We start from the raw sequence: 15,884 nt of genomic DNA, 5'->3' as shown, positions 1-15,884 counted from the left end.
AATAATTTTCTAATTTAAAACATGTTTTATGTACAATTTTACTGGTTTTAAATGGGATTCTTTTTCTCAAATCAATACGCAACGTCAATTGTCGCATTGTGACGTCACATTTTTCGCGCCATTCTCGGAATTTCTTTCATAGAAGAATGAAAAGAATTTTTCGACCAATCAGATTTGAGTATTTACCATGAAAACAAAGAAAAATAATTATAAAGTTTTGCAATCAAATTGTACAAATGACACGCATGTAAGTAAAACTAAAAATGGATGCAGTTTTCAGTAAATGTCAAAGAATGAATATTAACTGTCCGGCACAGCTGCTTCGTCGGCCTCGGCATTTCATTATCAATCTGTTATCTCTTTTGACACTATGTGTATTATGATTTAACCTTGAAATATGTTTTTCACTTACAGCGCTGGAATCGGCCGTACAGGAACATTTATAGCATTAGATTCTCTACTAAAACATGGAAGGCACCATGGTGTGATTGATGTGTACGGATATGTTGTCAAAATGAGGTCATGTCGTATGGGAATGGTACAAACACAGGTATGGATCATATTAGATCTTTCAACAGAATGAAGCCATCTTGATCTCCGTAACCTTGTAGATAATTATATAATTAACGACTGATTTTGAGTTTAAATGTGTTGATCTTTCTAACTACACGCTAGGTCAATACATACAATATATAAGGTCACTGGTTCGAGTTCTGGTGTACGGTCTCCTTGTTGTATCGTTGAACAAGGTACTGTACATGTACCTCATTCATTATGTCGTGTTACTTTAAAAATTCGCATCTTGGAAGGTTTCAATTATCAAAAAAAAATCTTCCTCATTTAATTAATATATAGATTTATCTGTGTTATAGAAATTCTTGATTGGTATTCTACGAAATAACTAGAGAAAATAGCGGAAAATCAATCTTGTTGATATTTGAATATCCTTTACACATTTCCCATTGTCTTTAGGACCGGTACGTGTAATCTTCATTGTGTTGAAATCGAGAGAGAAGATGCATGTATTTATAATTGGACATTGTGTTTTTCTTTTAGGACCAATACGTCGCTCTGTATGATTCGTTGGTAGCAGCAATCATGTACCCAGATACATCCGTCCCACGGAGCCTCGTTCCAGACGTATCCGAAAATACATTGCGACTTAAACAGGAATTTGAGGTAAGTAACTATCGGTAAAATGAATGTCTGTTTTAATACACTGATTACGCAAAAAATGTTCTTATTAATGATAATAGATTTTTCTTCCTAATATATCTTTAGAAAATTATTGTTCTTTGGATTGAGGGGTAAGCTGTATCTAATATACACAGTAATGGAATGCAATAATTAAGAACAAATTAAAAATCAGTGGTATGCTTGATAATACATTATGGACTTTATTTTATTACATGGTGGCCACTTCGATTTGCAAATAAGCTAAATAACAATGGAACATTGTAACGACATCAAATGAAAATGATGTTGAAATGAGTCACAGTCTTATAGGTGATATTATGATATGTCAATATAAACATTAAGATGGCAGAAATTCAAACCTTGAACTTTCTTTTCGCAATATTCTAACTAGGTCTTTAAAATAATTAATATCATATGTCATCTGTATTTTCGGCAGTTGATTGATTAAACCAAATCATGCAAGATCCCAAATATAGCTTTGACTTTCTACGCCATACACACTTATATACTTATACAACACAGGTTAAAGCAATTACATATATATAGATTTTGTATTAATTATATATTTTGTTTTGTATTAATACGAAGTTGATTTTCCAGGTTTTGCGTAAAAATCGCCCCCAATATGAAAGTACGGAGTATGCGTCGGCATTATCTGTCCAAAATGTCTGCAAGAATAGAAGTATGAAAAGTTTACCAAGTAAGTTGTTTAAGAAATAATTAACGATGATTCGTGTATTGTTGCAGGATATACAACGAGGACGAGGATATTTTGCAATTAAATTAATAACGAAGGCCGCAGGCCTGAGTTATTAATTAGAATTGCAAATTATCCGAGTCCGAATTGTATATCCTGCAACAATACACGAGTCAAAGTTGATTATTTCTATTCTACCATGTACTGTTTAGTTCTGAGATCGACCTCTTTCTAATAGAAAAACAGCAAAGAAACCCGAGAAAACCTTGTAATTTATTTCTTGAGTATTGCATTATTTGTTGATGAAATATACAGGCAATACAGTACTACGATCAAGAGCATCTATCATATGGCATTGATTTTGAAAATTAAAAAAAAAATGGATAAAAAAAAGAAAAAGAAAAAAAGGCGGGCCTCCGTAGGATTCGAACTCGCGTCGTGATAAAAATTTATTGAAGGCTAACCCATTAGCCCACTCGGCTATAGTAACCTTTTATAAGGTGAATATTAGATATATAAAATAACAGCCGTGACTCGCGACCGTGTATTATTGGCACGAGCGTGGGTTATCGGAAAATAATACATGGTTTTAAACCAATCAAAACTGGCGTTGCATAGCCAACATGGTAGAATTATCGATAAAACAACTATTCAATACATTAAGATGTGTCCAGTTCAGCTGTTCCTCAATTAATGGAATGCTTCCCCGACCATTCCCGTGTTAGTATTTATTTCAATATCATATTATTTTCAGGTGATAAATACCGGGCACCCCTGCTTTCCAATGACACCGGAAATAGTGACTACATCAATGCAGTTCTTCTTCCGGTATGTAATTTCCTGCTAACATCTCAAAATAAATATATATATATATATATAAAAGACACATTATAAATGTCTTTGAGACCATTGACCAAGGGAATGCATAATATATTTTTATCTCACACCCTTCATTGACTGCAATTGATAACTGCCGATAGAGGTAACCTGGAATGGGTGTTCCAGCTGTCTATTAGTCATTTTGTCTATCTGTTGGCGAAGCTATGTCCGGCTAATCAGTTCTCTTCATCACATCAATTTTGCTGTGTCCCTCTTCTCATATCCAACATTAACTTTTTGCTGTAAGTATTGTATCGTGTATGTTCAATTATTTCTTACATTGGAGAAGGTTTATTTTAATTGGACTACATCTAAATTTCAAGTAACTGAATTAGGGATTTAATTCGATAAAATTAAGTCGTCATGCATGCACTGTATTTTGTTATCCAGACTTGTTTGGACATGGAAGGATATTTGGCGACACAAATCCCTTTGCGGCACACACTGGTGGACTTTTGGAGCATGGTACATGACTACAACTCAAGGACAATCATCATCCTTGATAAAGTTGAAGATGTACGTAGTTTAATGTTTCTCACTTTAGTATGTGAACGCGTACGGCGTTATATCAGACAAGGTACATGGAGGAAGAAGGCGATGTAATGACATTCGTGACATCCCCATACTCTTTAAATGTCATTGTTATATGACGGTGATTTTTGCCGTTTTCGAATTATTCGAGACCTGTCCTACAAATATTGACAAAATGTAATGTTCACCGTTAAAACAGCAACAGGAGGAAACGCCTGTTATTTTCAAAAACTCCTATATCACAAAATGAAGAAATGAAGGCAAAATCACATAACACTTATTTAATGATATTTCTGAATTAGTCATATATTAACACATTTTTTCTACTTTTGATATAGGTAAACACCAGGATTAATCAACTCTAGAAATTTGATTATCACATCAGCCTTTAGCCTCAGTGATCATGAGATGTCTAGGGTTGATAAATCCTGGTGTCAATCTTATGCGATGTCCATAAATGTATATTGTGATACGGATTTCAGAATTGTAATACGGGTTTCAATTTCAAAATAATGTTGTCTCTTTCGAGTGTTCTTCATATAGATGTATAGCGTCAAATTGCACGTGACAAATAATGACAAAAAACATGTTTTCATAAAGATAGAGGGTTTATTTAGAAAAGTAGTGTCCTTTTTAATAGTTTATGACTTTACATTTTGACCATCAGAACGTGGACATTGTGCCCCTTGGAGAGCCGTTAAGTATTGGGCCATTCATTCTCGAGTCACAAGGACTCCGTCCCTCTGACAGCGGCATCACGGAGATGACTGTATCACTTCAAAAGCAGGTAAGTACACCTTACACGTGTCTCTACATGTAATCAAACTGTCGCATATGATATACTGATATATATGATGAGTGTGGAATTGATCCGTGATGAGGAAGGAGAACTCACCTTTCGATCACTTCCTGTATTTTTTTCACACCTAAACTGGAGGACTGCGATGTTTTCCTTTGGTTTTTGTATCTTTTGTTTACTGATGTTGTATTTCCCAGACTTCTTTTAATTTAGTTAATTATTTACATTATTTCCATTGCCAATACCTATCATGTATTTATGCAGTTATAATTTTATAAAGTTATTAAGTACAATAGTTATTTGCTCCAAAATGGTTTGAAAGTAATTTAATTGCCGAAATAGTATACAGTTATCAAATGGGTATGAGGGCGATAGTAATTTTGTCAGCCCCGAAGCAACAACTGTTGCACGAGGGCTTTAAAATCCATTGTCGGTATCTCGTATAATGCTTTTATAGTGTGTTTGCTATCTCTGTCCGTTAAAAATGACCCGATCTCTACGTCTGTGGCGTTTTGAAAACGCATGTGTTGATCCATGTTTGACAGTTTTGTGAGAGAAAACAAAATGTTAGGCTACCGTCTGCAACAACAAACAATCTGTATCAATTAAGCGCTTGCATGTCGTTGTGTCTTGCAAACGTTCTGACGACGTTACAGCAGGGGTGTGACAGTTCGCCGTGTGACAGTTTGCCGTGTGACAGTTTTTTCGAACTGTCACACGGTGTGATAGTCCTGGAAACACATGCGCAATCCTCTCGAGGCTGATAGTCAAATTATCACATTACTTTTATATAGAGAGAAAAACGTAAAGGTATAATAATTGTAACTACGTTACAGATGTTCTACATGTAGTTTTAACAAAACAATAGTTTTTATTGTTAATTAATATCTATGACAACGTTTCCATTGCTAAACCAGTCTCATCATATCAATATATGGGAAACGGTACTCTTTTTGTTTCAAGGGAGAAAGAGAGCGAAAGGTCAAAGTGTATTTGTCATTTGGTACCGATGACAAAAAAGGCGTCACCTCAACACAAAAGCTGATAAGAGTAGCAGAACTGGCAAGAGAGGACGAAGATGATAGTCCCACCACTGTCGTCTGCAAGTAAGTCAACGCCAGATATTTATTTAGCATAGTTGATAATCTACATTGATCCTAAAGATAAAATATAAAATCAATGATGTGTGGCAATACAACGAGGGAATAGAGCGGTGTAACTCTAATTCAAAATCAATTAAACAAGGGCAAAACCTTCACAGAAACAGTTTGATCCTTGGACCAGGTGTTCCGATAGTGAAAGCGTCCATTGATTCATCATCGACATACGTCATGTAAATCCGGGTCTTATGGCTTCCATTAAATTGTAGGGCACGGGATACCTTGACAGCAGGCTTCCGTTAATTAAATGCAGAAGAGATAAACATATGTTTTAGAGACACTAAAACACGTGAACAAAATATGATAACGGAAAGGCTTACCGAGTATGGTTAAGCACCAGTTGGTATCGCCTTCGGATGTATTTCATGATTTGAAGTTTGTTGTTTAAAGAACTCTTCGTTCGTTGTGATGATCATAGAATAGATAGTGCCATTGTCGATCAAACAGAAACAAGAATTGACGCGGCACATCAAAAGAAAATAGTCAACATTAAACCTCAAAAGTTGCTTATCGCAAGTGATCTGAGAGTTGTTCGGTTATTCCGGTTTCCTCGAACAGTAAGATCATCCGCGCTTTAAAAATTTGAATTACTTTCATGTCCTTGCTTTTTAACACTTACAATAGTTAATTTCTTTAGTTAGACAAATATATCGCAAAAAATCTAAGCAAATGTATCTTTTTCTATCAGTAACCATATTTTATATACTAAATATAGCAACCTGGCTTTTGGCAACGCATATGAAATTTAAAATGAGCCATTCATTGAAAAAATAGTCATTCTTGATTAAATGACCTATTTATGTAACAAAGTCAAGAACATGTAATTAATGTTTTCCATATATGATGTTGCTGCTGAGTAAAGTATATCATTGTATATAATTCAGGGATGGACAAACCAAATGTGTACCATTCTGTGTAATAGCGTCCCTGATACAGAAAGTAGCACTGGACGATCTGGTGGACGTGTTTGATATAGTGAGGGAGATTCTAATTCGAAAACCGGGCGCAATTCAGTCCTTTGTGAGTACGAAATATGTAGATTTAGTTTTGTTTACATCCCTCCAAATACATCGGATCGAAGTGGATGATCTCCCTAAGTTAAATTTATCCAAACCGAATTTTGCTCCGTTATACAAAAATATGAAAATCGCTTTCATATCAAACTTTCTGGGTCAACAAAATCATATAGGTCAAAAAGGTCACAGAAGTCACGTGTCAGTGTAAATGACAAGTGTTACTTTTCGTCAAGGTTGAAATACCATACCATGTGATGGATGTTTTATTTGGCTCTTTTTGATTAATTACTTTGACACATTATATGTGTACGTTTTTAGAACGAAATATCATGAAGGCGATTTTATTTACAAGTTTTTAGTCATGAGTAATTTTCAAAATTTTCTTATATTCTTCTTTGTTTAAATTCCAGGAGCAGTATCAGTTCTGCTACAAGGTTTTGAGCCAGTATGTACAAACGAATAAGAAATCCACTGCCTGAAGGAGCTTTAAAGTATAATGTAAATCATCACATTTTCTTCAATATTGTTTTAAAGTTGTTTTTCGAGTGATATGTTTACGAAATGAATTTCAGAAAAAAACGAAGCTCGGGATATATTTGTTTATTGTTTACCCCGAGAAGACATATTTGTTTGCGGCAGTTCCTGTTGTGAGTCATCATTCGTTGTCAACCGATATGTTATATTTTTGGGGTTATTTAACTTTTTGTCATGATCATATGTCTGTGTGTGGTTTTATAAATGTTCTTTTTAACAGAATTACACTTCAGTTTTAATTGAGTATGAATCTACATCAATTAAATATTGAACAATAGAGATAGTTTTAAAGATACTAACTTACACACAACATTTATGTTACTGTCGTTTTGTTTCACCTTTATTGTGCATATAATTATTTCTGTATTTCATGTAAACATTATTCTGTTGTCCTGACATAAGTCTACACCTACTTTAAAAGTATGTGTGGGCCCCTGGGCTTATAACAAGATAACGTCGGTACCATATATGGTCATATACATATTTTTTAATGTACAACACACTAATTCTTGTTGATACATTTGTATATATACATATTTTTTTTTATTTTGAATGATTTTTTTGTTGATGAAAAATTAATAAAAGATTTGATTTTTAAACATGTATTTCATATGGGATTTATATATCGTGTATGGATATTCTACGATATGCTTTCCAAGAGCAACTCTTCAATTTACGAATAAAAAATGTCATCATATTAATCATGAAATCAGGTTTCATCAGTCATTGGGATTATCAAAAATAAAACTTGTTTTGCATGTTTGTATCAAACTTTTAAAATGCATAATTATGTAAATTTGATTATAATAATAATATATGTAATCAACATATCTTTCATAATAGATTGTTCATAATTTCATTTATCTATTGGAACATCAATATATATCGAAGGCTATCTCATGGTATGGTTCTTGGAGCATTAAAAACACAAATACAGTGACATTTTCCAGAAAGATTGTATTTCATATTTGTAAATACAGCAACACACCTGTATTATGAATTCATTTTTCATTCTCTGCATATCAAATATATACTGGTTGCGTTTATATTGCCTCCATAAACAATCAATTGTGCTGCGTTCATGAATGTAGTCATGTTAGTAACTTATAATGTAAGTAATCAAAAATAAAATGATGTAGTTATATAGGGATTGGATGGCTTTTTTTATTGCGTTAATGTTCATATGAACTTAAGAATACAATGGGACAGAAATATTACACGTCAAGTATTAGTTAATTTATATATGTGTACGTTCAGTTATACATTTTGAGAATAGACGATTCGAGTACACATGGGACTCACATATTTTGAAATCATGAGTACCATCTAATGGTCATGAGTCAAATATACATAATGTTAATGTTGATATATACAATAGCATTATTTCCAATACGACACAATGTATATTTTTTTTAATTTCGCGGGGCCAATGTATCGCGGTTGTCCCATTCTGAGCAATTTCGCGGGTATTAATTTTAGCGCAACACCATATTGCAAACTCTATACCCGGAAAATGTTATATGTCTGATATCGAATCTATAATTCAAGGTATAATTATTTTTCAATGACCGCAAATATAGTAAAATAAAATACCCGCGAATATAACTAACTAGACAGTACGTAAGTTCTTCATGGATGGATGTTTTGACAAATAGAAATGTGTATGTGAACCTGTTAAGCAATGAATAAAACTAACCAGTTGAGAGTTATAGTGTATATATATAAATGCGAAATTAAAATAAATGAACCATTACGATAGCTTATCATTGTGATCAATTTATGTAAGAGAATACATTAATCAAACAGTCTGTTTAGGCAGGATAGAAATATATCTACATCAATTACACTGTCTCAGTACTCTCTTACATGGGTATCCTCTACGTAAATCTCTCGATCTTATAAACTGCAATATCATCACACAATTACCCAAAATTAACAAGTTCCAAGATGATATGGCGAGTTACAGTCCAAGTTAGTATAAATTAACCACCCTTTATCTAGTTTAAATACTTGGATGTCCATATTATCATGGCGAAAATGATTAAACCACGTGACTGTTCCAAGAGCCTCGCTGAGTTTGTACACGTGTCGTCGGTCTGTTTGGTTTGTATCGGAACAGACCTGAGGAGACGATGATTCAGAGGCGTCCAGAATGAAGTTTGACGTCACTTTTGTCCAGAACGTCTTCTGACGTCTGGCAACTGTGGCTCTGTATAGAAGAGAGACAGATATAGTTTGATAGACATTTATATTGTATCTGACTTTGATCAAACCAATATGATATGAAACAAAAAATGTATATGGTTAACCACTATTAAAAGTTATAAAAAAGAATGTGATATTTACCGGAAGTAAATATGGCCAACGGAAGTAGCAGGAGCAGTCCACGTGAACGTTCTGTCTACAATATGTGCATGCGCAATGTGTCCTACAGCGCTCTGAAATAGAAAGTTTGAACTCTAAAGCAAACCTTAGAACAACTTATTTACAAATCATATATTTTAAACGTGTGAGACATACTGTGCTTTTACACAAAATCCCAAACATTGTCCATATATAATGTACCTATGTACAGTTATAGGCCGACGGATGGGAATGCAAATGTTCTACATAAATGTAATTATAATATATGAAACACAGCTAAATAATACTTAATTTAATTTTAAAAGTTACTGCATATTCATAAAGTCTACGCCCCCGCTTGTTCATGTAAGGCTAACGTCATCTGACGGTTGTGTGGTTATATTAAACGTTGGCGTTGACTCAACAACGTTAATATAGCGTTTTGCGAAATGTGTTACACAAGGTGTTAACGTTTGCTTGTTTAATGGTTGGTAGCAGACATAATTTATTCACAGTATCAATACATGTACCAAAGTTCTTGTTACAAACTCACAGTGCTCGCATAGAATCATCTGTTAATTAATACTCTTATGTCTATCATGACCGACCCCGTGGTTTTGTTTGTCCGGAGACCTTGTCATGTGCACTAATGACTTGCCCAATCAAACTCTGTCCCTTATCGCGAACTTTCTCTCTCTCTCTTTTTATGTCCCCATCCAATCACACGAAGACGTGACAATGCCCTATTGTTCGAGCTTCATATCAGGATGGACCTCAGATAATGAGTTTGTCTAACTCTCGAGAGTTTTATTTACTAGAGAGCATTATGTCATGGTTCTAATCTGTTCGAAGACAGTCTGCAACGCCAGATATTTATTGGTCAATAAACCTCTCTTTCTACCCATTATTTGTCTTAATTATCAACACTCTACCTGCAGAAATATTGCTTTATTACTTTAGGGCCAAACAATGTGAGATAACACACCTGTGACGTCACTCCTACCCAGTCCATTGTTACGGAACGTGAGCATACACGTTACTTAAACAAAATTATTTCTAAAACTAAACAACCGCAATAATTACTTACAAGTCAATCAATTGATTAAAAGCCCATGACTTGGTTACAAATGTTGCTAAAGTAATAAAGTAAAAGGTTTGTAATAAATGGTCTTTCTTCTGAAACTCAAAACACCAAAGCAGGTGTACCTCAAGGTTCAATCTTAGGTCCTCTTTTCTTCTTCATATACATAAGTATGATATAGTGAATGACATCCATTGTAAAATAAAAATATTTGCTGATGACACCGCCTTGAATATTATATTTGAAAACCCTACTCTTGCTATTAATTCTATCAAAAACAATCTTTCAAAAATGCGTATGAGGGCAAATAAGTGGTTAGTTAAATTCAATTCCGATAAGACAGAATCGTTATTAATAAGCAGGAAAACTATATCATTAATTTATGCTCATATAACTATGAACAATAGCAATGTATCTAGTGTAAAATTTATAAACATTAATATCTGATGATGGTACATGGCATAACCACGTTGATTATATGTTGAAAAAAATATCACAAAGACTAGCAATATTAAGAAATTAAAAAAAAACCTTGATATGAATTCTCTCCAAACAATACATTTTGCTTTTATTAGACCTATTTTAGAATATCATGATAATGTCTGGGATAATTAACCAAATTATCTATATCAAAATTAAGAAAATAATCAAATTGAAGCTGTAAGAATAGTTACAGGTGCTACAAAATCGTCAAGCCTAAATCTATTGTACATTTTTGTATAAAGATGTGGGCTTGAAAAACTATCCCAAAGACGAAAAAATCACAAAGTTGTACAGTTTCATAAAATGTACCACAAGAAAACTCTATTTTATCTGTCAGATATATTCCCAGGTAAAGTATCAGATAGCCATAGGTATAATATACTAAATTCAAATAATTTACTCTCAATTAATAGCAGGACTCAGTTTTACTTGACCCTCATTTTTAAATTCCTCAATACAGTTATGGAATGCATTACCAGTTGATATTCGAGACAATCCGTCTGTCAGTATAATTAAAGGCTTTTTACAAAAGGACAAACTAATAATCCCCAATTATTTTAACATTGGAAATAGAAATCTTCAAATTTTACAAACAAGATTAATGCATAAATGTAGTGAGCTTAAACAACATTTGTACATAAGAAATCTAGAGGAAAGTCCATTATGTTCATGTGGATTAGTAGAAAGTAGTTGCCATTTTTTACTATCTTGTGGCAATTGCAACATAATCAGACAAAATACCTTATTTCAGCTAGATATAACACGAACTGAAAAAACTTAGCTATGGGGAAATGATACTTACTCAAAACGGAAAACTTATCAAATATTCATGACAGTACAAAACTATATTAAACTAAGTAAACGTTTTAGCTAATATTTTTGAACCCATTAAGTCATCTATCAAATGTATGATTACATACATTTATACACGTATGTAGCTTTATATGGTAACTTTTATTTACAGGCGTCACTGTCGTTTATCTCAACTAACAATTCTATTCACCACATGTATATATGTCTATTGGTATTAATTATAACATGTAAATATTATTATTTCATTTGATACTGAAGTAAGGTGTTCCAGTTCGAAGATTTATATTTGCCTTTGTATGTACATGGGAAAGGAATTAATATAAGCTCTAAGCTTGTTTTCCCATCCCATAAAAATATTTGTATTTTGAGTAATGAATAAAATTATTGTTTAAACTAAAGTAAAGGTTGGTGTGTAAACACTACTTTCTGTGCATGTAGCAAACTTTAATGCTCCAAAACAAAGAAAAAGGTTCGAAAAAATGAAGTTTAATTTTTTTTCTGTTACACAGTCATAAAGAAAATACAGGAACCCAAACGAAATTATATTTCTAACACAAAATTGATAAAAATGAGCAAAAATCAAAAAAATATAGATTAAATTAGAATAAATTAAATGGAGAATGGTACACCAAGTAGAAACATTTGGTGACACGCAGCGACATAATGCTGCATTTTTGTCTTCAGTTTAAATTGTGAAAAATGCATCACCGTAAACCCTAAAACTGACAATATTGCTCGAGATACGTACGTTGCGTCCACCCTGGCAGTGAAGCAGACCAAGGAAGGTTTCACCCAATGGTAGGTCAAACGTCCCCACTGCCTCCTCAAAATGTTTGTGTAAACAGTTGGCTCGCCTCGCCTGCAGGATCATACCTTCAAAAAACTTGATGTCTTCGTTAATCGTTGTGTTTACCATCACTGCAAGATTTAAAACAGATTTTGATCAAGTTAACTGTATAATACGGAAGAGCATTAGGGCCATGAATCAAAAAAAAATAAATTCATTTTTTCGTGTTAATAACTCGAAATTTCGACTTAGTAACTCGAAATTTCGAGTTATTAACACGAAAAAATGAATTTATTTTTTTTTGATTCATGGCCCTAATGCTCTTCCGTATAAAAGCCTTGCGGGCTTATGCTGCCTTTTAACTATGTTTTGACTTGACTATTCGAAGTGCTAATGAGTTTCCTCCTCAACTGTTTTAAGATATATACTCACTACATTTTTGAGATGTTTATGCTTTAATTAGGATACGAATAATAGTATCATACAATGATTAAAACAGTTTCCTGTTTCTTTACTTTATTAGAATAAATGCCATCTGGGATCACTCCAAAAGTTCTTATTTATATTTAAAGCATTCTTTGAAACAGATTGAGAAGGGAAAGCGCCAACGCCGTATTGAATAACATCAAGTAAGTGCAGTGTATTATATATACAGCTTCGGCAAATCTAGGAATAAAAACCACTCTGTCAGTCAGAGTTACTTGTCTCAAAGTGTATATACTAAGTATTTATTGTTCACTGCCGTAAGAGTTTTAGACCTGTGTCGTCACGAAGTCAATTTAAACCCTTTCAACAAATTAACGACAAATCCTGGACGAATATTGTGGTCTTCATTATTAAAAACATACATGTAGCTTTTAAGGTCTATAGATGGATAGTGTATGATAATAGCATATATATATACCTGTGAGGGTATCCAAGGGGTTATTACATATGATTAAAATATATCTAACCTGTGAGGTTTCATGGGGGTATTACATATGATTAAAATATTTCTGTGGGGATCTCTACGGGGTAGTGTATGATAACAGCAAAGCTGTGAGGGTATCCACGGGGATATTACAAATGATTAAAATATATGTGTGGGGATCTCTACGGGGTAGTGTATGGTAACAGCACATCTGTGAGGTTCCATGGGGGTATTATTTGATTTGAACATACCTGTGAGGTTCCATGGGGGTAATATTTAATTTTAACATACCTGTGAGGTTCCATGGGGGTATTACATATGATTAAAATACAATGTATATCTGTGGGGATCTCCATGGGAATTGTATGGTAACAGCAAAGCTGTGAGGTTCCATGGGGGTATTATTTGATTTTAACGTACCTGTGAGGTTCCATGGGGGTATTATTTGATTTTAACATACCTGTGAGGTTCCACGGGGGTATTATTTGATTTCAACATACCTGTGAGGTTCCACGGGGGTATTATTTGATTTTAACATACCTGTGAGGTTCCATGGGGGTATTATTTGATTTTAACATACCTGTGAGGGTCTCCCCGGGGGTATACGTGTCCTTGCTGACAGTGATCGTGTAAGGCGGGTCTGATGTCTGGGCATCAGCTCCATGCACGGGCCACATATCCACGCATGCGCCCAGGGGTGGTCCCATCCCGAACCCTCGGGACGGCATAGGTAGGACACACATTAACATCACTAGGGCCTCGATTGTTATTGCCTGACAAGTCAATCACAAATCACCAATCAATCAATCAATAAATCGATCAACAAATCAGTTAAGTAATTATTGATAAATCAATTATATTCATTTAATATTACAAAATATCCCAATATTAAGAGAGAGAGAGAGAGAGAGAGAGAGAGAGAGAGAGAGAGAGAGAGAGAGAGAGAGCTTGGGATGGCCGTTTCATTTGTTCCTCCATACTAAAAATAAATATGGCGAAAAAGTTTATGTTAGAACACGGCCAGATGTTCTGTATAAAATATGTATCGCGTTGTCAGACCTTTCAAACAATAAATCTGATTTATTTTTGTCTCCTATCTCGTTTTACTCCGATGAGATGTGCACATACATATACTCAAAACCTGTAGTTAGAGTGAAATTATGACTTAGATATTTACTCATCCACGGTGCAATAGTGTCGTCATTAATCATTCTAGGATCGCCTAAGGCTTTACAAACGTACACAAAACGATCTATACAGTAGAAACACTGCCAAGTATAAATATTGTTTTTACCGCAAAATTAAAGGCCTGCGATGTAGGTAATTACTCACACGTTCAAGATATAATGTGTGATTCATTCACAGGTCGTTTGTTATGTCAGCTGTTGTCGTTTATATTTGTAATAATTTCTATTTGCCAAACTTTTACAAAATAACATGCAAATCCACTTTCTCAATTATTTCGATCGAATCGCTTATATTAAACAGTGACCTATATATCATTATGTGATATATATACGTCTCTGTTCTAAACATTCACAATAGCTGGATAAATAGCCATGCTACATTAATATTTACGTCTGTTAAAAGCTTTTTTTTTAAGTAGCCATGTTCCAAAACCAATAGATTCTTTAAAGTAGTTTCTAACTCTCATAGATAATACATGTACTGTACAAAATATATAACTTTTGTAAAGAAATTTCCCCTGTATAGTTGCATTGTAAAATGGTCAAAATAAAAAAAAAAACACATATTCAATAAAATTTATCCATTATAGTGTTTTAATTAATATAAGTACAGTATCAATAGTGAGAGTAGTTAAATTGATTATTTGATTTTAAAATGTTCAAAATCAATATTCATCTCCCGGTTGACACCAATCCCGCTTAAGCTGTCATGCTGAGGGCTGTGTGAGTATAACATCAAAATAACATCATTATGAGGTTAAATAATGTGTACAAAATTCACAAGGAATATACACTACATATAATTAATAACTTACCATTTTTGGATCAAAGTCTGTGTTCGTCGTTTGAAGCAGGACCCTCTGTCCGATATTTCTTAAATCTCAATTGTTTGTGCGCATGCGTACAAAATCTCTTAGAAAATACAGAAGCCCGCCAACACCGTATCCCTTACTATACATCAAACGTGGATTAGATTAAAATTTTGTCCTAAATCATACTATCGCCTGTTCTGTCACATATATATTTATATATATATTATATAAATAAATATATATATATAAATCATTCAATCAAAAATACACAGGTGGTTTTTTATATATAAAAACGCTGTTTTCTTCTTTGATCTGGCGACCGAGTTTCTGGTGACCTCGCCCGAATATTATCGATGGCATGCCCTGAGGGTGTGGTTTATAAATACACATAATGTTGTACCGGTAGGCTGGTTGATGGAAAAGACGGCCAAAACGAAATACACATTAATACACACGTAAACAGTTGTTTCAACTACAGTACCGTATACAGCGGAACCTGCGATTGTGGCTACCTGTCTTTAACGATTTCGTAGTATTTCGGCCATGCCAAATTTGTAGCGATTGAAGTATGTTATCAATATATGTGTTAACAGATTTATTTCCTAACTAAATTGTGTAAAAGCTGTATCACCTTATTCTAATTATACGATATTAA

The 15,884-nt window shown here is 33.7% G+C and overlaps 2 protein-coding genes across 3 annotated transcripts in view; one reads left to right on the top strand and one right to left on the bottom strand.

Moving 5' to 3' along the window:
- LOC117326093 (multiple epidermal growth factor-like domains protein 6) overlaps positions 1–7,957 on the top strand; it is a 33,882-nt gene extending 25,925 nt beyond the window's left edge. The window contains exons 36-44 of one of the 2 annotated variants that reach the window (XM_033882708.1): positions 415–550; positions 1,057–1,179; positions 1,798–1,897; positions 2,649–2,722; positions 3,164–3,289; positions 3,972–4,091; positions 5,067–5,209; positions 6,148–6,283; positions 6,690–7,957. In XM_033882708.1, coding sequence (XP_033738599.1) covers positions 415–550; positions 1,057–1,179; positions 1,798–1,897; positions 2,649–2,722; positions 3,164–3,289; positions 3,972–4,091; positions 5,067–5,209; positions 6,148–6,283; positions 6,690–6,758 — 1,027 coding nt within the window. In that variant the 3' untranslated portion in view covers positions 6,759–7,957. The remainder of the gene's footprint in view (positions 1–414; positions 551–1,056; positions 1,180–1,797; positions 1,898–2,648; positions 2,723–3,163; positions 3,290–3,971; positions 4,092–5,066; positions 5,210–6,147; positions 6,284–6,689) is intronic. The other variant, XM_033882709.1, reaches the window with a different exon arrangement.
- On the bottom strand, positions 7,754–15,360 carry LOC117326097 (putative defense protein). Its single transcript, XM_033882715.1, has 5 exons — positions 15,233–15,360; positions 13,811–14,003; positions 12,282–12,451; positions 9,160–9,251; positions 7,754–9,022 (listed from the first exon to the last, which is right to left on the bottom strand). The coding sequence occupies exons 1-5, from the start codon at positions 15,233–15,235 to the stop codon at positions 8,746–8,748; spliced, it is 735 nt and encodes a 244-aa protein (XP_033738606.1). The 5' UTR covers positions 15,236–15,360; the 3' UTR covers positions 7,754–8,745.
- Positions 15,361–15,884: the final 524 nt, after the last annotated feature.

Source organism: Pecten maximus, chromosome 4 (assembly GCF_902652985.1).
Source record: "Pecten maximus chromosome 4, xPecMax1.1, whole genome shotgun sequence".
In the NCBI taxonomy this organism is placed as follows: domain Eukaryota; kingdom Metazoa; phylum Mollusca; class Bivalvia; order Pectinida; family Pectinidae; genus Pecten; species Pecten maximus.
Note: the sequence above shows the minus strand (reverse complement) of the source record. Positions and strands in the feature narration are given on the sequence as shown.

What these genes read in the sequence shown, in the direction of transcription:
- LOC117326097 (XM_033882715.1), bottom strand. An exon ending in CCCCGGGGAGACCCTCACAG is followed by an intron (nt 12,452 to 13,810) that starts GTATGTTAAAAT and finishes TAAATCTTGCAG; the next exon opens with TGATGGTAAACACAACGATT. An exon ending in GTTGGCCATATTTACTTCCG is followed by an intron (nt 9,023 to 9,159) that starts GTAAATATCACA and finishes TCTTCTATACAG; the next exon opens with AGCCACAGTTGCCAGACGTC.